At 46.2% G+C, this 21,908-nt stretch overlaps 1 protein-coding gene across 5 annotated transcripts in view; it reads right to left on the reverse strand.

Annotated features, from left to right (window-relative positions):
* Positions 1–21,908, reverse strand: part of Slc10a7 (solute carrier family 10 member 7) — a 234,111-nt gene that overhangs the window by 6,119 nt on the left and 206,084 nt on the right. For 4 of the 5 annotated variants that reach the window (XR_008215640.1, XM_052727224.1, XM_052727223.1 and 1 more), the window contains one exon: positions 19,696–19,769. The exons of the other annotated variant lie outside the window; for it this stretch is intronic. Coding sequence is in view for 3 of the 4 variants with exons in the window: in XM_052727224.1 (XP_052583184.1) it covers positions 19,696–19,769 (74 nt within the window). In the remaining variant the exon portion in view is untranslated. The remainder of the gene's footprint in view (positions 1–19,695; positions 19,770–21,908) is intronic. 5 annotated transcript variants of the gene reach the window in all.

Below are 21,908 nucleotides of genomic sequence, written 5' to 3' on the forward strand. Positions count from 1 at the left end.
ACAAATAACTTTTTATTATAACACAACAGGGAAGGCTTCGCTTTTGCAGTCATTTTTTAACCTTCTAATAAATTTCGAACCTTTATGCAAAAATGTATCTCATGACTGCTCTCTTCTCACAGCCACATGCAACACTGCTGCAAACCGAAAACACTCAACCCTCCCAAACAGTTGCCTCTCTCCGGGCTGCCACAGTACACAGTTCTGTCTTCTATTTCCATGTTCACTATAAAACTCAGAACAAATAACAACAACACTAAGACAAAGAACAAAAGAAAATAAAATAGAATAGCTCTTTAAAAGAACAGTAAAAGCCTAAAAATCCATGCGTTGTAAAGTATTATGCACAGCCACAGAAAGTGTACAGGACGCACTGAGAGGCAAGCGCCACCCTCCTCTGTAGACAAGCTCTCCCTTCCCGGGTCCACACGGATGATACCCCGCCTGGAGAATACGGAAGTCTGATGAGCTCTGCTGCCCCTGAGGGACTTCTAAGGAGGCACCAGAGGATGAGATCCAGAAAGGAGGGTCACTGAGGCAGGGCATGAAGGAGCCTGAAGGGAACAAATGAGAGAAGCACGGAGATCTTTTGTCCTTAAAAGTGAGATCAGAGCAGGCTTTCTGACTAAAATTTAAGGACTACCATTGCTCAGCTAACGCATCCCAGGTACCTTGCTGTGGCCATGAACGAGGCACCGGATGCTGATGCAGTTACCAAGCCAATGAACCAACTGCAAAACATCCAAGCAAATAACGTGACGCCAGAGGGTCCCCGACTGTGATGAGGCAGGCAGAGTAGAGACGGAGGCGGGCGTCAGCGGCACTCCAAGGTCCCTCCCTAGGTGGAACCTAGATCATCACCAGGATGCCTAGGACACTGCAACTCAAGGGGCACAGAAGAGGGCCTGGTCCTCTGGGCTGCAGCTCCTTCAGGGCAGACCCTGAACTCCCTTGGTCCCCACACCACCATGGTGCTGCGATTTCACATGGATGAAAAGCAAAGCTACTGTTAGGGGCCACCCCAACAAGGCCAAGGCTTGACCTTCTAGAAGCTTCTAGTATGCTGGTGGTCTCGCCAGTCTTTGAACTGGAGGCCTGAAGCTCTCTTGTGCTGCGGGTTCCCTCAGATCATTCCTCTCATCTTCAAACATACCTTCTGTTCACAGGGACTCGGCACACTTCAGTCCTTTTGGCTGGCTGTACCCTCAGTGGTCTTGCTAGTTTGGATGTGAAGATGGAGGGGCAGGGAGGGTCTCTGCTGTGCGCAGGCAGCACTGGCATCTTCAGGAGCACCAGCAGTCAGCAGTGGGCCCCTACAGGTGGCTCACTGTGCCCGCCCTTGGATCTCACTGGCTCGAAGCCTGAGCCTGCTACCTGCCTCCTTCTCCAAGCACCACGTTCTGAGAGCCGAATTCCCTTGGTCCCAGCTTCGGCCACTTCCTGACATCACAGCTCCCGTGTTTCCTCACGGCCCTTCTCCCTTTCCACTTACCGAAAGGGCAGATTCTAGTTTCCCGACAGATCCCGGTGGCCTGTCATACTGTGCCTTGTATGACAGCTACCTGCCTTGCCTGAATGAGAAGGAATCCAGGATGACCTGCAGCTGTGCAGACATTTGTCACATTAAATAGGACTTTCTTCCCACTACTTTAGGTGGCTACAGCACTTTCTTGATAGTAACTTCCCCAGTGACCAACATTAAAAACAGGGCTGGAAATCATATATTAGAGGTAAGAATCTTGGTGTCCAGTGAGGAGGTCCAAGTCCTTCGGTGTGTCCTCTGGTGTCACAGTTGGCTCTCAGTGATGGGAGGGGCATTTAAAGTCACCTTGATCATTTGGGTCTTAAAGTCTATCTTACTTTTCCATATTTCAAATACTACTTTCCTTTTCTATTTTTAGAGGTCCTCTCAATCTGCTTTTTATTATTACTATTATTATTATTTTTTTAAGGTCTTCTGAGACAGAGTTTCTCTGTATAACGTCATTGGCTGTCCTGGAACTAGCTATGAGACCAGGCTGTCCTGGAACTCACAGAGATCCACCTGCCTCTACCTCCCGAGTGCTGGGATCAAAGGCGCGCGCCATCACGCTGGCTCGACCCGTTTATTTCAATGTTGCTTTGTTTCATTCCTCCCAAGCCCCAGCTGAGTGTGACTGTAGTGGACTCTCACGTTCTCCAGGGTCTGGGTGGGAAGTGGAAGGTGGGAGTCATGGAGAGACAGCATATTTCCCAGTCAGCAGGTCCCATGCTGTGACACTATTCTTTCCCAACTGAAAGCTTATTATCTCTGTCCTGGGTACCTCTGCCAGGTGACAAGGGATATCTGGGCAGCAGCTAGAAACCACAGGAAGGCTACAGTGTCCTCCAGAAGTCACTATGCCAGTATACTTGATTTCTGCCACCTGGCAATGGATCTGTCATGTCAACCAAGAAGTCACTATAGTTCTTATTCCTGCAGCCTGCAGACAGACACAGTTGGACCCTCTTCTCTCACAGGGTTAAGAGCTCACGGGAATACCATTTACTCATTTCACTAGCACGCACGTGTGCTGGCTGAGAACCAGAAAGCAGGCGGTACCAGAGCCCTGGGCTACGGCTTAGACAAGGCCTCTCCCCCAACATGTACTCAAACCTGATGTCCTGCCAGAGGCCTAAGGAGACAGGGCTAAGTGACCAAGGACTGAAACCTTGGAAATCACGGGCCCCAATAACCCTTTCCTATTCCAGTGGCCGATACACTCAGGAACCACGGCAGGTCGTCATTCTCCGTGAAATCTAATTACACAGTCATGCAGGAGCCCTCTGCTCTCACCCTCCCTGGAGATCTCACCCCTGCTCTCACTCTCCCTGGAGATCTCACCCCTGCTCTCACCCTTCCTGGAGATCTCACCCCTGCTCTCACCCTCTAGATCTCACCTCTGCTCTCACCCTCTAGATCTCACCCCTGCTCTCTCTAGATCTCACCCCTGCCCTCACTCCCTCTATATCTCACCCCTGCTCTCACCCTCCCTGGAGATCTCACCCCTGCTCTTACTTTCTAGATCTCACCCCTGCTCTCACCCTCCCTGGAGATCTCACCCCTGCTCTCACTCCCTCTAGATCCCCCACTCTAGCCTCAGTGGGTGCCTCCGGGCTCTCCTCCATCCACTGTGGCCCCCAGGCCTTTGCCCAGCTCTCTTGGTCTAGATGCCCGTCACTTCTTGGTGCCCACTTTACCCTTCAGCCTTCTGTTCTTACGCTGCCTCCTCTGAGAGTGCAGCCTACAGTCTTCAGGGTGTCCTGCAGAGCCCTCCTCCTGACCCACGCCAGCCCGGCATTTCTGTGTCAAGCTGCAGAGTCAGCAGCTACTCATCATTCATCTTTGAGGGCATAGTAGGTGCTCACCAAGGAACCCGGGGAATGAATGGGTTTGTATTTTTTCCAAATTCCATAATAAAGCTACTATACAGATTATCACCTCATTTTTACATTTGTTAATTAGGAAGAAAAAAAAAACTAGCGAGAACTTAAAATCCCAAAAAGACTTACTTGAGTTTTCCTTTTAAAGTAAAATTTAAATACGAAATTCTTTTCATCTTGCTATCACTGTGGTAATATAAATGAAGCAAATTAATTTTAATGCTCCCAGGTACTGACTCTGTGTCACCATGGTTGACAGGATTCAACCAGACTTTATGGGATGGCATTTGACTTTATGGAAGTGAACACCATGCACACATTTACAATTTTACAGGGACTCTAAGCTGTCATGCTGAAAAATGTTTATAAAACATTAATCAAAAATGCCTCTTTAATACAATGCATTGTCTGAAAGATGTTAGAAGGTGCATGTTGTAAATGGATTCCTTTTCTGACTAACGTAATTTCCACGGGAAGCATTTTCCCACTGCTCCACACGCACACTGTGTGGGTAGATAAAGAGCACTTTCCCTGCACATTACTACCTGATCTGAACACTTGGGAAATCACTAATGTACAGCGTGCCATATTTCCATGTCACACATGACACATTCGTCTAAAATTACCCAACAGAGTTTGACACTGCAGCATATTCCATAAGCAGAGCTTTCAACTGACATCTGCCACGGAGGAACTTCAAGCACGCGCTTTCTTCTTCTAACAAGCAAGTAAGGGCTTTCTTTTATCCTACACCCAGGAAGGAAAGGATAAAACAGTGTGGACAAGAACAAGTTCCCCTCTAACTTAACTATGTTTATTTCATGTTCTTTGAATTAGAAAATTCCACTTGTATCATGCTCAAGCACTTGTGCTCTGTATCAGATGAACATTCTTGACTTATCCCTGAGAAATGGCATTTTCCCAGATTACACATGTACTTTTCTTTAATGGCCATGCAAGACTGTCCTGTGGCTCACAACGAAAGATCTGCTTTGCAACACTGTTCAGAGTTTATCTACAGTACTTGTACCTGCACAGTATTTTCAGCATCATTCAATCGGTCCGTCCGTCCGTCCGCCCTTCTTTTCTTCCTCCCTCCCTTCTTCCCTTCTTTCCTTTTCTTTGAAATGGTTTTGCTGTCAGCTCTGCTCTACCCGCTCTGGCTGACGGAGAGAGACAGGCCAGCTTCTTGGTCTTCCACACTGGTTTCTGGCAGCTCTTTCCTGACTGACTGCATCAGTGTCCGACCATCCTGTGAGTCTCAGGCCGTCGCTACTGTCACTGGCTTGCCCAGACCCCACAACTCAAAGCTTGAAGACAATTATGAAGAAGTCATAGGATTCTATAGGTTCCTGCCTCTTTCCCCCGGTTTTCAGGCTCATCACCTCAGCTCAGCTCCTCGTCAAGTCCAGTTGAGACCAGTCAGGCCTCTCATCAATCCTCTGAACTACACCAGATTAATCTCCTCAAAACTCACATTAATTAAAGCCAATGCCCTGGTCCCGAGCTGGAGTGAGTTTCGAGGGCCCATTCATCAAATCGTCTACCTGCTCAACTTTAGTAAAAGATAATTACAGCTACCATCATTTTCAAAGTGCTACTGCATGCTAAGTGCTCAGACTGCATGGTCTCAGAGTCAGTCCTCACAACAGCCCCAGGAAGTGGGTGGCCCCTTTCCCACTGATGAGGAGTTCATGCAGTTAGTTACTTGCCTGACCCTACCATCTGTAGCCAGAGCAGAACTGGACCTGCTGTATCTTTTTAACTGAGTCCATGGAGCTCCTTGGACACCACTAAAGGAAACTTCATGGGTCATTTGCTGTCACTGGCTCAAGCCCAGAACTTCAAGCTCACCCTGGATGTTGACTTTCTCTTTCTGTATCCAGGCCCATGGGGTCATCAACACCTTAAAGGTGACCTTCCTCCTGACTTGTCCATTGAAGGAGGAGAACATGATTTCTAGTTACAGCACATACTCTAGTACTGACTAATGCTAATTATTTTCTTTCTCTAACTCTTCTACTGAGGCAGGTATATAGCTCCAAAATGATTATTTCAGAAAATGTACCAATATTTCCTATATTGGAAAAGACAGATTTAGAACAAATAGGAGTTACTCCATTAGCCTTTAAAGCTAATGCATGCCCGCCCACTCTGGGAGCGTATATTCATCTGATGTGGCAGGAGGGAGACCAATCGGACTGACAAAGCATCAGCAATCTGAGATGAGTGGTGAGGTGCCTGGTGAGGGTCTGAAGACATGGGTTTTCCCACTTAGCCAAGAGATGGCTCACCCCCCACCGAATCACTTCAAAGGTCACCCCCTGAACCCACGTGACTTTTTCTCCATTTAAGTGCTTTCTTGGAGTACCACTGAGTTCTGGAGGCAACTGCTGGTAAATCTGGAATCCAGCTGCTTCTCGCCTCAGTTGTGACAGCTCCGACTTGTGTTTAGACTGTTCTTGGAAAGACCGGTAAGTGTAGCATCCAAATGCACTAACTCTTGCTACTTTAAGTCTCTTTCTCCCTCGAAAGTCTCCCAGGAAAGCTCCTGCTTGCCCTTAAAATTCATCAGGTCGGTCTCTCCCACCATCATGAACGCTGTAGAGCAGCCACTGTATGAAGAACATGGCTGCTCTTTTCAAACATCAATAGATGATGTCCCCTCACTAAGGCATAAGCCCATGTACATGCACACCCCCTGAACCCATACTGTGAGACCGAAGAGCCACAGAAATGAAGCTCATGAGCACTGATTTATCTGGCTCACTAACAAAGGGCAATTATACATAGTTTCTAGAGCACGAAACAGTACCATGGCAAGGCCTAAACTATAATCTTGGCATTAGTTAGAACAGGCCTAGGCTGATCCTAAAGCAAGCTAATTTTCAGTAACAACAGCTATTGTCTCATGTAGGGGTTAAGTTCTTCATTAGTTATTATTTGTGTATGTCAAGTGTGTGTATATGTGGGAAAGCATATGTGTGTGCAGGTTGTGTAGATGCTAGAGGTCAACCTTGGGTGTTGGTCTTCAGGAACACAGGGTCTTCCCCTGGGGCCTGGGTATGCCTATCTGGCTGGGCTGGCTGGCCCATGAGCTCCAGGCATCTGCCTAGCTCCATCTCTTAGTGCTGTGATTACAGCATGTGCCACCACATCCAACCTTTTAAATGTTCTAGGGATGGAGCTCCAGTCCTCACACTCATGCAACAAGCACTTTACACACTGAGCTGGTCCTCAGGTCCCGTTTATCATGGACTATATCACTGGCCTACACTGGTGTATAGTGTGGCCCTAAGAAGCCCAGGGCTGGAGTCACTCCTGGGTTAGAATCCTGATTCTTTAACTACTGTCTGTTTGGTCTTGGTTGGGCAAGCTGTTTGAACTCCAGTTTCACATCAGTAATACAAGCCTAATTTCTCTCTCAACATAAAGAGGTAGTGAGCTAATATACACCAGTTCACATTTATCTGTTATGTTCCGGACACTCTCTGTTCGGCATGCAGTGACACACGGACAAAAGCCCTGCCTCACAGAGCCAGAATGCCTCCCCATTTAGCAGGTGGCCAGTGCACAGGACACCACGCCAAAGCTAGGCAAGCAGCAAGTCTCACCCCGTAACAAGACACTGTACAGAGCAGAGAAAGCACACACAGATGGTTGGGAAAAACAGTGGATTCCACGAATAACAGGCGAGGAGAATTTGGTTATTTTAATATATCTCCCTTTTAGAGATCATAAAAGGAACCCACTTCTGGGTGGCTGTCCACCAGAGGCATGAAGGGTAAGTTTCTGATCTAGGTGGTGTTTAATCTGCATGATCTCAGAATTCCACTCTGCTCCTCGTTCTGGAAACCTCTAAAGGATGGCCAGTCAAACTTTTTGCAAAGGTCCTAAGGAAAGGGGACAGGACGACACAGACCACATGAACACTCTAACAGCCTCCTTAGCTAATGATGGTTTTCTGCTTGGATGCACTGAGCATTCTAATATGCAGTCTGGCTGGCATAGTCTTGTCTTGGGTTTGTGTTGACTAGCTTCCTTGCTCTGTCTGGCATTCCACCTATAAGTGAAAATTTGTCAGGTTATCACTGGCGTGAGCCACCACAGCACCTGAACCTCTGCTATGACTTTATGGACCCAGAGGAAAACATTCTTATTCTTCCTCTACAAGAAGGCATCCCACATGAGATGCAGTGAGACGGAACTCTCCAGAGCTTTTCTCAGTGTCCCAGGACTCTGGACTCATGGAGGCCACAAAGACTTACCATCGCCAAACTGCTGGACACTGAGTGGCCACCAGTAGCTCTGGGCAGGCTGGCAAACCCCTCTGTGTCTAGCAGGAAACAGGATATCTTGCATCAGTTTAACAGACAGAAAGGGAACAGTACCTTCCAACCTGAGGCCTGAGTTATGTTCATTATTATCTCTGTTGGTGGCACCTCAAAGGTAAGGGGACAAAGGAGCTGTCAGCTGAGTAGACGGTGTACAATGGCTCAGACATCCTGCTGTCCTCGAGGGCTACTTGCTTCCTCTTTGGGCCTGAATGTTGCTCTCCTGCCTACATCTCTGCCTGTGCAAGTGGCATGACCATACGCTTACAATGCTTTTCCAGCACAGGCTAGAAACTATTTGCTCCTCTGAACAGATGCTTATGTGAAATTTCCTGTAGATTTGCCCTCCCTTCATATTTCAAAAGCAGAATTCAAAAATTTCCTTTATCAGAAATGAACAGCCTTGGAAGAGAAAATGAACAAATAGAGAGCTATAGAGTAAGGCTACTATGAAGAGAAGCAGTCTTGCTAGTGATCAAGACTTTAAAGAAGCTGGGTGGTGGTGGTGCACGCCTCTAATCCCAGCACTCAGGAAGAGAGGCCGGTGGATCTCTGTGAGTTCGAGGCCAGCCTGCTCTACAGAGTGAGTTCCAGGACAGCCATAGCTGTTACACAGAGAAACTCTGCTCGAAAAACCACAAAGACTGTAGAGAAAAGAGTAACATTCACACCCAGGTCTTCGGTGTAAACACTGTGCACAGGCCAGGCTTTAGAAGCCACATGTGGATCCTGTCTGTTGGTCAGGCAGGAGGGAGTAAACACGGTGTTCCGAGGGCACACATCCATCGATTTGTCCAAACGAGTGAACTACCACCACCATCCTCACGGTTCAGAAGGAAGTGAGGCAGCAGCAGGTCCCAGGCCGCACACAGACACCAGGGGGCAGGTGGGCTCGAACAGACACACTGGCTCCACAGCCTGTGCTCTCCATCAGCCTCAAACAGTCACTGCCTGGGGGACTTAGGTGCCCCAGAATATTAACAGGACGGAGGAGAAAGGCTCAGGAAGAGAATGTTTACACAGAAAGGCCAGGCAGGCTGGGTCTCTTTAAACAGAGGTACCTAAGGCTGGCAGACTTTTACTTACTCTGAACCAGAGTTGTTTGGGGGTCATTTTCAGCCCATTAGGAGAATTAAGGATAGCCTTTCTGCCTTTAATTACCTGGCTGCAATCCTATCACGTTGCTGGAAGTTTTATGTAAATAAAGATGCAAGAAAAGCCCCAAATGAGCAGCTGGTGCTATTTCTGTTTTGAAACAGGCATGCTTTGATTGGGAAAGACGTTTAATGAATGGTCTGGGCCAGCTCAGCAGATACCGACAAGGAAACACTTAACTCCTCCGACTGAGGTTGCTGTCTCCGATGAGGTACACCTCACCTGTCTAACTGCACCACAGGAGTAATCAGCAGGTAGGGAACTCAGGGCTGAGTTGAGGAGCTGAGTCACAGCCTTCCCTCTTCCCAGTGTGCAAGAAGTAAGGAGACGATGGCCTTCCTTTTCTAGGCTGAGGAAGAAAATCTTGCTAATGTTCACACTAATAAAACGTGAAACATTAAACATAGAGCAAGTATTTCACATGGTAAAAATAACAAGGTCACCACACAGACAAGGCTCCACCTGATCAACACTGGAGTCCTTGTTTTAGTCAACAGAACTTTAAAAAAAATTTAAAGTTTACTTTTATTTTATGTATGAGTGTTCTGCATGTATACCTGCAGGCCAGAAGAAGGCATTAGATCATATTATAGATGGCTGTGAGCTACCAGGTGGTTGTTGGGAATTGAACTCAAAACCTCTCAAAGAGCAGCTAGTGCTCTTAACTGCTGAGCCATCTGTCCAGGCCCTCAACAGAATTTTTAAAGGAAATTTTATTTTTATTTTCTTTGTATGAGTGCTTTTCCTGCATGTGCATGTGTGTGCCACATCATGCAGTGCCTGAGGAGGCCGGAAGAGGGCGTTGGAGCCTCTGAGACTAGAGTTGTAGACCACGATGAATGAGTCATGTGGATTCTGGGAACTGAACTGACTCCACAGGGCCAGGAAATGGGTCAGCAGTTAAGAGCACTTGCTGCCGTGGCGGTTTGAGTAAGAATGGCCCCCATAGGCTCAGATATTTGAATAAAATATAAAAAAATAAAACATAAAAATATAAAAAATAAAAAAATATAGAAAAATAAAATAGAAAAAAATAAAGTGTGTCACTAGGGGTGGGCTTTGAGGTTTCAGAAGCCTTTGCTAGGCCCAGTTATCTCTCTTTCTGCACCTTTGGATCAGGATGTAGACCTCTGAGCTACTTCTTTAGCACCATGTCTGCATGCATGTATGACCATGCTCCCCACCACGATGATACTGGACTAGACCTCTGAAACTGTAAGCCAGCATAATTAAAATGTTTTCTTTATAAGAGTTGTCATGGTCATGGTGACTCTTCACAGCAATAGAATTTTGACTAAGACACTCCTCTTGCGGAGGACTGGAGTTCAGTGTCCAGTACTCACATCAGGTGGCTTACAATGCCTGTGACTCCAGCTCCAGAGGATCCAATGCCCTCTTCCAGTCTCCATGGTCAGTCTCTCTCTCTCTCTCTCTCTCTCTCTCTCTCTCTCTCTCTCTCTCTCTCTCTCTCTCTCTCTCTCTCACACACACACACACACACACACACACACACACCTTAAAGAAAAGGCTCACACACAACTAAAAATAAAATAAAGAAAAAAAAAGCTGGAGTTAGATTTCTGTTTTATTTCAGCTTGAAGTTGTTTTGATAATGTACTCCTCACTTTTACTCAGTTTCAATGACATAAGAATTGGGAAAATATATCTCACTTACAAGTCTTCTAGCTGGAAAAACTTGAGAAAACTCTCAGAGTCAATTCTGGAAAGAATGATTTTAACCTTTTTTTTTTTTTGTCTTCCTGTTTCTTTCTTTGAATACTTAATGCATTTAATCTGGCACTGATAATTTTTATTTCCACAAAGGAGTACAGTCAACTTTGTGAGGAGTGAATGGACAGGTATAGTCAATGCATGAAATGTGGGAGCTTGGCCTCAGTTGCACATGGAAAGTGCTTAGGGGCTGGTGTCAAACAGATTGACAGGGAATCCAAGGGTGTGGGGAGGTTCCTGGCTGGCCTGCTCCTCATGGACAGCTCCCACGTGAGTCTAAAGTGAGCCAGGCTAAAAAGTCAGGCCTGCAACAGCTGTGGCGTGAGCGTCCGGAGCAAGGCGGCAGGCTGCTGTAGGCCAGCTTTGCGATGTACTCACGGTGCACACTGGGGTGAGCTGAGAAACCCCTCACGGGTTTTCTAATTTGGACAATGAGACCATGAGTACTGTGCAAGGTTGTTATAAGTGTGACCTGAGATAATGAGGCAAGTGAACCCAATACAGTGCCTAGCACACAGTAGATACCAAATGAATGCCGGGCCCATTTTCCAATGTCTCAACATTTTCTACTTTCTGATACTGTTTAACTCAACCATATGAGAGAGAAGAACACGGGTTTGCAAGTTTACATGCATGTGTCTGGCCAACTGCATTTACACTTCTCTGCTATCAACCCACTCCACCTCTCCACCCTCTGGGTAATTCCAGTCCTCAGACTCTTTCCCTTCTAGCTGCTCACTGTGGGTGACGTCATCCTGTTTAACGGACCAGACAGGATCTTTGGGGCTAAAGCTCTGACCACAGTTCCAGACTCCACCAGACTGTTCATGCTGAAGCAGAACCTCTGATGTGTTCCCAAATCCCTTTTCTACCACTAGGACATTTTTTTTTTTTTATTCCTCTCTAGTGGAATAAACACTCGTGGCCCCTCAGGCTGTTAACAACTGCTTTCTTGCATACATTGCCCAGTGTGATGGCTAATCATGGTTGTCAACTTGACTACATCTGGCATGAATTACAATCCAGAAATGGAGGCCACACCTGTGAGATGTTTTGCTTGGTTTGAAGTGAGTAAATCTACTTCTAGTCTAGACCTTTAATCCGGATCTTGAGATGGGAAGGCCACACCTTTCTCAAAGTCTACTAAAGGACACGGAAGAAGGAAGCTTTTGTTCTTTGCCTTGCTAGCAAATCCTTTCCTTCACTGGCATTAGAACCCATTTCTTCAAGATTTTAGTGTATACTAAAGACCAGTTGAGACATCTGGCCTCATGGACTGAGCAACTTCTGGATTCTTGGACTTTCCATTCATAGGCAGCCATTGTTGGGTTAGCTGGACTGCAGCCTGTAAGTCATTCTAATGAATTACAGACACACACACACACACACACACACACACACACACACACACACACACACACACACACACACACTCTAAGTCCTGCTTCTCTAGAAAGCCCTGACTGATATACCCAACATTCCCCACTAGTTCTGTGGTTACTGCTATTGCTCTCTGTCTGGACTGAAGCCGCTCACTGATCTTCCCAGTTCTCCATGGTGCACCCTCCTACCTACCCCACAGAGTGGCCAAGGAAACCATTCAAACTTGAGAATTTGACTTTGTCATCTGTCCATCCAGAACCCTCCAGTGACTTCCCCTCTCATTTGGATAAAAAGGCAAGCCCTCACAGAGACCGGCGAGGCCGAGTCTGGCTGTGGCTGGAGGGTCTTGGCCTGGCACCTTGGACCTCACTTGCTCCAAGTTTTCCCACCCCAACTCTGTTGGCTGAGGAATGGCCGGTTCCTTCTTCTACACGGCCGTGCCGTGCCTTGACCCTTAGCCATCGCCACGGCAGGTATTTCTGTGTCCTTCTCGACATCCATGTGTTCACTCCCTCCTTCCCTCAGGTGCCTGGGGCACGGTGTGCTCTGCACCTGAAGGCTTCCCCACGTCCTGTGCTGTGCTGGCCTGCGGCTTCACCGCTCGCCACAGCACCACCAGCTGACGTGCTGCTATTAAAGGGGTAGTCAGCTTGCCCTCACTAGAAAGGAAGCTGAACAAGGGTGAGCATTTCGTTTGTTCACTGCTGGACCCCTGGGACCTAGAGAGGGCTGGCACACATGAGGCACCAAAACCACACTTGTTGAATGAATACATGGATAAAATGAGTTGGTTTGAGATTGTTTTGGGTGTGTGTGTGTGTGTGTGTGTGTGTGTGTGTGTGTGTTGTGTAACTTTACTACACAGCATATGTCAGAGATCAGAGGACAACTTGCATAAGCCAGTTCTCTCCTTTCACCATGGGGTCCCTGGGATCCCAGATTGTCAGCTCTATGGAAAGTCCCTTTACCCAGCAATTTCAAGCGTTCCCACCTTATCTTTTGAGACAGGCTCTCTCACTGGCCTGGGGCTCCCTGATTAGGGTAGAAAGCCTCGGGAATTTGGAACCTGCTGTAGTGGTTTGAGTGAGATACAGGAAGGTTATGAAACTTGCAGCACATGGAGCCTTGCTGGAGGAGAAGTCACTGTGATCAGGCTCTGGGAGTTTCCCGACGCTTGCAGCTCGTGTCCTTTGCTTCCTGTGAGATATGCTCTCTTGGCTTCTTGGCCTGACCACTGGCTGCCATGCCCTCCTCACCACTGTGGATTTTCCCTTCCGTTCTCCCTATGTTGCTTCTGCCATGATGTTTGTCATAGCAACAGAGAAGGAAATGGCTCAGCCACCACCGCCCCAGCACCCCAGGTTACAAGGGTGATCAGCTGCAAGCAGCTTTTTAATAGGTCCTGGGTATCAGACTCACGTCCTCACGCTTACTTAAGCGAGCTGCTGACTGGGCTGTGGCCTCAGCTGCCCAAGGTGGCATGCTATTGCCACTGTAACAACATGCACATTCTCTGCTTCACCGGCTTGCTGTGGCACAGCCATCTTTTGAGTTGTGTCTGATTTCCTATCTCCTATCCTGAGTGATTTGTCGCAGCCGACCACGTGCCGCACAGATGAAGCAGTGGGCACTTGACCTTCCGTTCCTGTCCCGTGGACGGGGGCTGCAGTTGGGGATGACAAGCGGACATGCATGCCCTTTGCTTCACAGCCTCGGGTTCACTTTTCCCTCTACTGTAAAGCCTGGTGTCGGCTGTCATTAAACGTACGCTTCCTGGCTTACATTGTCTGGCTCAATTAAGGGAACTTCAGGGAAGAGACACGACCAAATAAATAACTGGAGATGCAGCTCTGGAAGGCAGGCTGTTTCTCGCCCGCCTGTTTGTAAGTTGGGACGGAGAGCTGTAACTTCAAGAGACTGGCATCTCCTGGGTGAGATTCTTCACGTCTAACACGGTAAGCAGCGCTGTTCTGTGATGCACATTTTAGTATTGCTGGAGGCAATTTCTCAATATTAATAATAATGATAAACAACCCCCTCAGCAACTGACAGAGAATGCACAGAGGAGCAGGAAGACTTGGGAAACGGGGTCTTGTTGGTGTTTCAGGCCGTGGCAGTGGCCACCGTGGAAAAGGCTGGAAAGGGCAACATGTAGGATGACAAGCTGTATCCCCTCAGTTCTTAGGGAACGTCCCTTCCAGAGATATGAGGCATATAGGTGCTGATTACCAATGTGTACAATCCACCTCTTCGTAGTTGACTATAGAAATAAAAGCTTATAACATTAATAGTTGACATTAAATAGCAATAAAGACTGTCTTCCTTCCTTCTTTCCTTGTCAGAAATTCCAGTAGAAATTCAGTGAGAGGACACCTGAAACCAGAGACTACACGGTCAGCACTTGGGGGAAGGGGTGGAGCAGCTGTCAGGCCTCAGACCTATTTCAGTGAGCTGCAGAATCAACTCCAAGTCACAGGGTGAAGTGGGTTTCCAACGTAGGCTGCACCGTAAGATGTTTGACGGTCACCGATATGGAAAACAGGAGAGCGTGGGTCCCGGTGCTGGTCAGCGGGAGAGTGTCGGGCATGGTGTTAGGGTGAAGACACTTGAAGAACAGACACATACGAGCTCCTTATCTTGAACGTCACACTTGGGACACAGAACCCTGGGTCTCCTGAATTATCCAGCCACACAACCAGTGACATCAGGTCCAGCACAAACCCAAACAGCCCACAGACCCCGAGGATGTGCTCCGTTCAAGTGTGCCTTTTTAAAATAAAAAAAAACAAACCCTGAGGATGTGCTACGTTAAAGTGTGCCTTTTTAAAAAAATAAAACCAGGCACACAATAGACTACTGCTTTAAAAAGTGCTGCCAGCTCTGTGGCAGTTAAAATAATCGTGTGTCAAACAGAATCCGATAGCTTTGGGTAAGGAGCACCGGAACTGTATATCCATATTTTGATTCCACATCTTCCTGAGAAAGTGATCAAACAAATCATGTTTTTAGTTCTAGTTGAACTTATTCTTTACCATTCTTGAAAAGCTTACAATTAAAGTTGAATAAAAGATCCCTTTGTGACTTTGTTTCTCTTTGGGCAATGTGAGGATTAGAAAAAAATCTTGGGCTGGATAGATGGCTCAGGGGTTAAGAGCACTGAATGCTCTTCCAGAGGACCTGGGTTAAATTCCCAGTGCCCACATGGCAGCTTACAACTGTCTGAAACTCCAGGATCCAACACCCTCAACACATGCAGGCAAAGAACCAGTGCACATAAAATAGAAATAAATTATATATAAAAAAACTTGATGTGTGTGAGACGCACATGGTGTGTGTGTGTTTGGGGGGGCATGGCCATGCCACCGAGCACACATAAGTCAGAGAACAGCCTTTGATACGTGTCCTGAGTGCTGGCCCAGTGGCCCCTGGGGTTCTCATGTCTCCATCTTCCATCCCACCACAGGAGCACTGGGTTACAGAGACAATGCCACAGCACCCAGCTTTACGTGGGTTCTGGGGATTCAAGTTCAGTTCCTCAAGCTTATATGGCAAGGGTGTTACCCACTAAGGCACCTTCCCAGCCCTGTGAGGATGCTATTAACCTCTGAAGGCAGCAGCCACAGCTGCATTTCCTTTTGCATGACAGTGAGACACCATTTCTTTCAAGAACTTTACTCTGTAGACCTAAGAGGAAAAATTATTTTATAAAGGAAACATCAGAAACAGACCTACAGAAACTAAAAGCTGGAAGAACGCAGGTGCCATGCACACCTTCTCACTTTGGCAATGGGACCAAGAAGTCTCCTCACTGTGCAATTTGATCCAGCTTTGAGAACTAGCACCTTAGGAACTGGAGCTGGATCTAGCCTAGAATCAGGCATATGACCTCCTCGCTCTCTCCTGAATCCTAAAAACTCGATTCTTCTAGCTGGAAGCTCCTTACCACAACTCAGCAGTGGCCACAGATTCATGATGACATGTGGACAACGTGAGGAAGAATTGTCTTCATTTGCCTTCTATACAAGTGTCTATAAATAGGGTTTATGAGCCATTGATTGTAACACTCACCTTAAATTTTAAACAGAGTGCATTCAATTCAGAAATGCTTTACAAATAAAAAATAAAAACTTGGGACTACCATTATTGACTGACAATAGTTGACTCGGTCTGAGATGATGTCTTTTTATTTTGCTACTTAAATTACAAACCAGTACAAATGTATGCTTGTATAAGGACCTCAAACATCCCAAACCATTCTCTTCATGGGTGTGGCAAGTAACATTTCTACATATGTTGAAACTCAAGAAAAGCAAAGTGATTTGAATCCCTGAGAGAAAAAAAGATAAATAAAAGTAAAATACCAAGTCCAATGGATAGCTGGGACCTAGTCTCTTTCTTGATGAAATCCACTGACCGTGCCTGAGCCGTCGTTCCTAGGCTATGTAAAGTATCCTCTCGTTATTACACCAATATCACCATCAAACTGGAGAAGAACTAGCAAGAGTTCTGGCTTCTATGGCAACCCACAGCAAGGAATGCTGTCTTGAAACTGCCTCCAACCCAGTTGGAGTCGGAGGAGCATGGCAAACAAGCCCTGTGGTATTGTTTTAGATGAAGCACAGTGATAGCTCTGCACTTCCTCCAGGCGTCCTGCCTTAGTGAACGAACTCCAGGGAATGGCATCACGTCAGGCTTTCCAGATGGATTATGTGAAGCCATAGCTCAATGTCATTTTCAATAGGAAGCCTCATAATTAAAGGTCAAATAGTCACTTCATCTGCAATCAATCAATAGAAAAAGTACTAATACGAAGAACTAATCAATCAATGGCAAATGCGCTAATAAAAGCAATGAATCAAATTCAGCATGTGTGTAGATGTGAGTACATGGGAGAGACCAAGACAGGGCGAGGCAAGAACAATACAATAAACCAGAGGTGAATGCACGGAGGGTACTGAGGACGCGTCCCAAGCCTCACTGTCACAGGGGTACCACTTGGCCTGCAATAATATATTATTACCATAATAATAATCTTACACCTTGGCTAGGTATAATAGTACACTATAATTTTCTCTTAATGTATTTTATTTGATATCATGTGTTCATGTGTTTGTATGAATATAAAATCACTGGAAGAAATATTAGGACAGTATTTGCCACAGGAAAAGATGTATTTCTGAAGTGCCAAGCAGCTATACTATAGTCTGTGGTATTTCATCTTTGTGTATAAAGACAAACAGCAGCACTCTGGGTGACATTATGCTGAATTTCTGTCCCCTTTCCAGAGTGTGGTATTGTTCACACTGAATGTGCCGATCTTCCAATCCATCAGAGACATTTATTTCTATCTTGGCAGTGTCTGGCCTGCAGGTCGGGTCACTATGAAGGCACATTCTCTGCCACCCTTGGGACAGCAGCCCACCAGGAGAGAAATCTTGTGAGAATGGGTAGAGCAGACTTACTTGGTTTTACAAGTCCATTCTAGCAATCACCCCACAGCCCTGGGTGTGTGGAAATAAGGTGCTTTGTCCGAGATAAGGAACACCACTGAGGTGTACCAAGGAGACTAGACAAGGAAGCCAATCAAGATTGGCAGAATGTATGAACTGGAACTAAAATTTCCTCACCTTGGACCCGAGGAGGCTGAGGCCAGGCCAGATATTAGGTCTTTTAGTTTCAGAGAGTTTGGGCCAATCGGGGTATAAAATAGCTAAGTTTACATTGTGTGGTCACTAGCTACCACAGTGCCTTACCAACACTCTGTGATCACAAGCTACCGTGGTGTCTCACCCTCACTGTGTCTTCACTAGCTGCCACAGTATCTTACCATCACTGAAAGAGACAAGTACATACTTCTTGGGAGAACTCTTTACAAGCAAACACAAGTTCAAGTTCATCTAGTCCTTTCTACCCAAACAACTATTTCTGCAAAGCAGCTTTCAGAACACATAAATAGCAAAGAGACTAGGACTAAGGGAAAGGAAAAGAGTCTGGATTTGAACGGATTTGCTTATAGAGAAAGAAATACCAGCCACCCTGAGGAATGCCCCCGGTGCTTCCTGCAGTACGTTCAACAAGCTGCCGTATGCTCAGAGAGGGTCGGAGAGAAACAGGAATCACCCACTTCAGTCTTTCACTCCACAGCAAGTCCCAAGATGCTGCCAGGTTCAATAGCCCACTGCAGACAGGCAAGACAGCCATGGTTAACCATGTGCTCTAAGACATGGCTCATCTGAACCCTCTGACCTTCTGACCTTTGGGCACATCCTTCAATTTCTAGAAGACTTGCAACGCCATACATTGGCATTCATAACAACATGGGTGACAGAATGTGACATGCTTTCTTTGAGGTCAACAGCTGGTCTACAGTTATTTTAGGAAAATCTATGACAGGGGCATGTGACTGGAACCCTGGGCATAATAACACATTTATAACTAACATAAGTAAGGACAGCAATAACAGTACTACTTTCGGGAGGCCACTGAGTGCCGGGCAGCACAGTCAGCTGTGAGAGGACACCTCACAGCCTCTAGAAAACTCTGTAGAGTGTACTCTACTGTCCACTGTGTCAGGACTGGCCATTTACGATCCAGTTTGTCCTTTGGTTTTACAGCCATGCTGAGAGTAGACATCAGCCCACTTTAGAAACACAAAGCCAAGGTTCACAATGTTAACAAGAGGCGTGTCATCAGGGCTAGAATGCATATCCCAAAGCTCTTCCCTTCAGCTTGGTGACTACAAGGACTTCAATGTACGTAGAAACTGCTCCTTAAAGAGTGTGTCTAGTTTTGAAATTATTTTCCAAACTTAACAGAACTGGCAGAGACCCCACCAGACAGCTTTGTTTAGGACTTAGGAAAACATGAAATCTATCAACTTTTTAGTTGACGAACGAATGTTTTTAATGTGAGCAAATTCAAAGCAACATTATGATTCCTCATTCTCTCAAGTGAATCACATTCCAAATGCAGAGGAATTTCTAATTTGAATTTTTACGTACCACCCCAACAAGCCGAAGGAGTTTATGAATGATGCATTTTGCAATAGAGTTCCTGACTACTTAATGAGTTTTAATGACTGAAAACATGGATTTGGGATGTCTCAGAGGTTATTGGGATAATGCATTAAATTGGATAAGCTTAAGTAGACATTAGCACTATTATTCTTAATCTTTTCCATTAAATAAAATACTTCACTTTAACTGTTAATCCAATTAAGTCACAATAGCTAAAATGCCTTTGTAGAAAACAACATAATATTAAAAGATGAATTTTAAACTAATGTCAGTCACCAAACTACAGTAATAGCATTATTCTCATCTTCATTTGAGCTCCCACAGAAGTCAGTGTTTTTCAAGTGCACGTCTAGAATCTTCCAAAGCAAGTTTTTGTCAATTGCTTTTTCAGAAACAGGTCTTCGAGACCCCTAACCAACTTGGGTTAACATTTTGGACTAATCATTTTTCATGAGAATTGAAGACATGATTGCAAATCCAGTTAAATCCTGTATCATTTACTAGGCCCTTAGCAAGTGGTTTGATCAAGTGAGAATACTCCAGAGCAACGACTGCCTGCATCCAACTGCTGTTCTTTGTCCAATTGAATGGATGGTCCCGCTCCATTTGACAAGTTTCTGAGTTTCAGAATTATTTAGGGTGATATGTAGTTTTCAACTTGGTGAATCACTTACCCAACGTGAGGGACTTGTGTGTGGAACAGAAAATGATAGCCACTGTGTCCGCTGGTGTGAAACCCGAGTTATTCCTAAGGGGGAAAGGGGGAGGATTTTTACAAATATGTGTAAGAAAATCTAAGCATATCCCATACAAATGTGCCCATCTTCATGTTAGCATCCTGCTGATCAACCCTAGTGACAAAGGTTACTGCAGACCAAAATGCACAGTTCTGTCTGGATTTTTCTTTAGAGACCCTAAGTTCCTATGCCCAGTTACAATGGTTTAGAAAACCATGATCTAAAACTAGAAATAATAATAATAACAACAATAACAATAACATTCCCTCCTATCTTAGAAACCCTTCCCCAATTCCTGTAGGTGGTACAGTGAGTCTACCTACTCTGTGCCCTGAACTCTGACAATAGTTAGCTCATGAAAAAATGCTCCAGAAGTGAACTGTACATGGACATATGCTGCAGATTAAGTGAGCTTGTCCCCCAAACCTGTGTTGACCTAATTTTTAAAGGTTTCTAATAAACAGGTCTACATTTCCCTTAGTAACCTTAGCTCTCCATTTGTAACTTTTGATGGGAGAAAAATCTTAATTCCTATTTAGAAAAATCCCTAAGTAGATCCTCTATCCTGTGTCATACTCACTGGAGGGAAGGCTTTAAGGCCCTCTTAACCCCACCCCACGAACACTGTCAAGGGAATATTTTAAACGGTCCCAGTCTCCTCTCCTCTGAAAAGGTTTGCATGCTCATGCTCGGCAGCCTTCCTCCAGGTCTCTCTTGGTATCAGCTGAAGTCTGGTGTCTCCCCTGTGGGGGGCTCCCCACAGATGAGTAACACTGGAATGCAGCAAGGCTGTCTGTCTGTCTGTCTCTCATCTGACTCTCACGTCCTCTTCCCTTTAAACATCATGCTGCACAACCGACATTTTTCATCCCTGTATTCCTCACCCTTCATTCCTGTGGTAAGCTATGGGGAGGGACCTCTCGGGCAAACTCGGGACCATGACAGGGTCGGAGTACAGATAAACACTGCATGTGGGAGAGAGGGGAAGAGGGGAGAGGAGGGGGGAGAGGGGAGGAGAAGAAGGAGAGAGCAAGTGTTGCCATTGGAAGAAAAGAATGTCCTGTCGCCTGGAGGAGGTGGGATACCACAGTGGAACACACAGAACCTCTTAGGGGTTAGGGATGCGAAACCTATAGCCTGAGACTGGCACAATATGAAGTTGGCAAAGAGCGGGCTCTTCATGTGGCTTATTTTCAGGAACACTGGCTTGTGAGCAGGGGTGTGGACTTGAAGACGGGGCAAATGGGAACCCTGGAGTCATGTGATCAGATCTGTTCTTCAGAAGTTATCACCCAAACAGAACAAGCCAAGCCCGAAGAGGGAGAGCATGGCCTAAGTGGGAAGCTAGAAGGGCCATGGAAGAGCAAGCAATGGCTACATGGAGTTGGAACGGCCAGAAAGGCCATCACCCTTCTCCAAGCAGTGTCCCTGCCCAGAGCTGGAGAGCACAGGCCTGGGGACAAGCACACTTGATCTGAAACTTCTGTGAGGACAAATGCAAATGTTTGTTAAGAATTTACACATTGCAAGTGCTTATGACATACTAATGGCATTTTTACTGTCATAACTATTACAGAGAGGAAGAAGTTATGGGACATTAGGAGCTTGGAGCATTCTGGATTGAGAGGCACAGAGTCATGAATGGGGACAGCCATTGGGGTTGGGGAGTTCAAGAGTTGATGGCACATGTGTGGTGAGTTTAAAGTTGCAAGGGACTATGGGAGGGAAGGATGGAGGGAGAGGGGAAGAGAAGGGAAGAAGAGAGAGGGGGAGGGGAGAGAGAGCACTGTGAAGAAACTGGTTAAGTCTAGGTCTCCCAAGAGTCCCAAGAGAACCAGACAAAAGGGGCCAATGGAGTTTCTTATTTTTTTTCTGAGCTGGAAGCAAAGTAGAAAAACAAGTATAGAAAGTGGTGAAGGCAAGCGCAAACACAGGGGTGACTCATGTCATGGGAGGCATTCCATTCACCCCAGAGTTCCAGGCAGATGAGGGGATGTGGCAGACTGAAGAGACGTCCCCGTAGGAGGGGACAGACACCTGGGACTGCAGGATGTGTAGCTGTGGGGATGTTCCCATAGACGCTTGGTGGGGTGTTTCCCTTTAGTGAACCAAGACTGCCTGGTATTCGCTCCTGTTCAGATCACAACACG

This window comes from Peromyscus californicus, unplaced genomic scaffold (assembly GCF_007827085.1).
Source record: "Peromyscus californicus insignis strain IS unplaced genomic scaffold, ASM782708v3 Scaffold_8__1_contigs__length_139910024, whole genome shotgun sequence".
Classification (NCBI taxonomy): domain Eukaryota; kingdom Metazoa; phylum Chordata; class Mammalia; order Rodentia; family Cricetidae; genus Peromyscus; species Peromyscus californicus.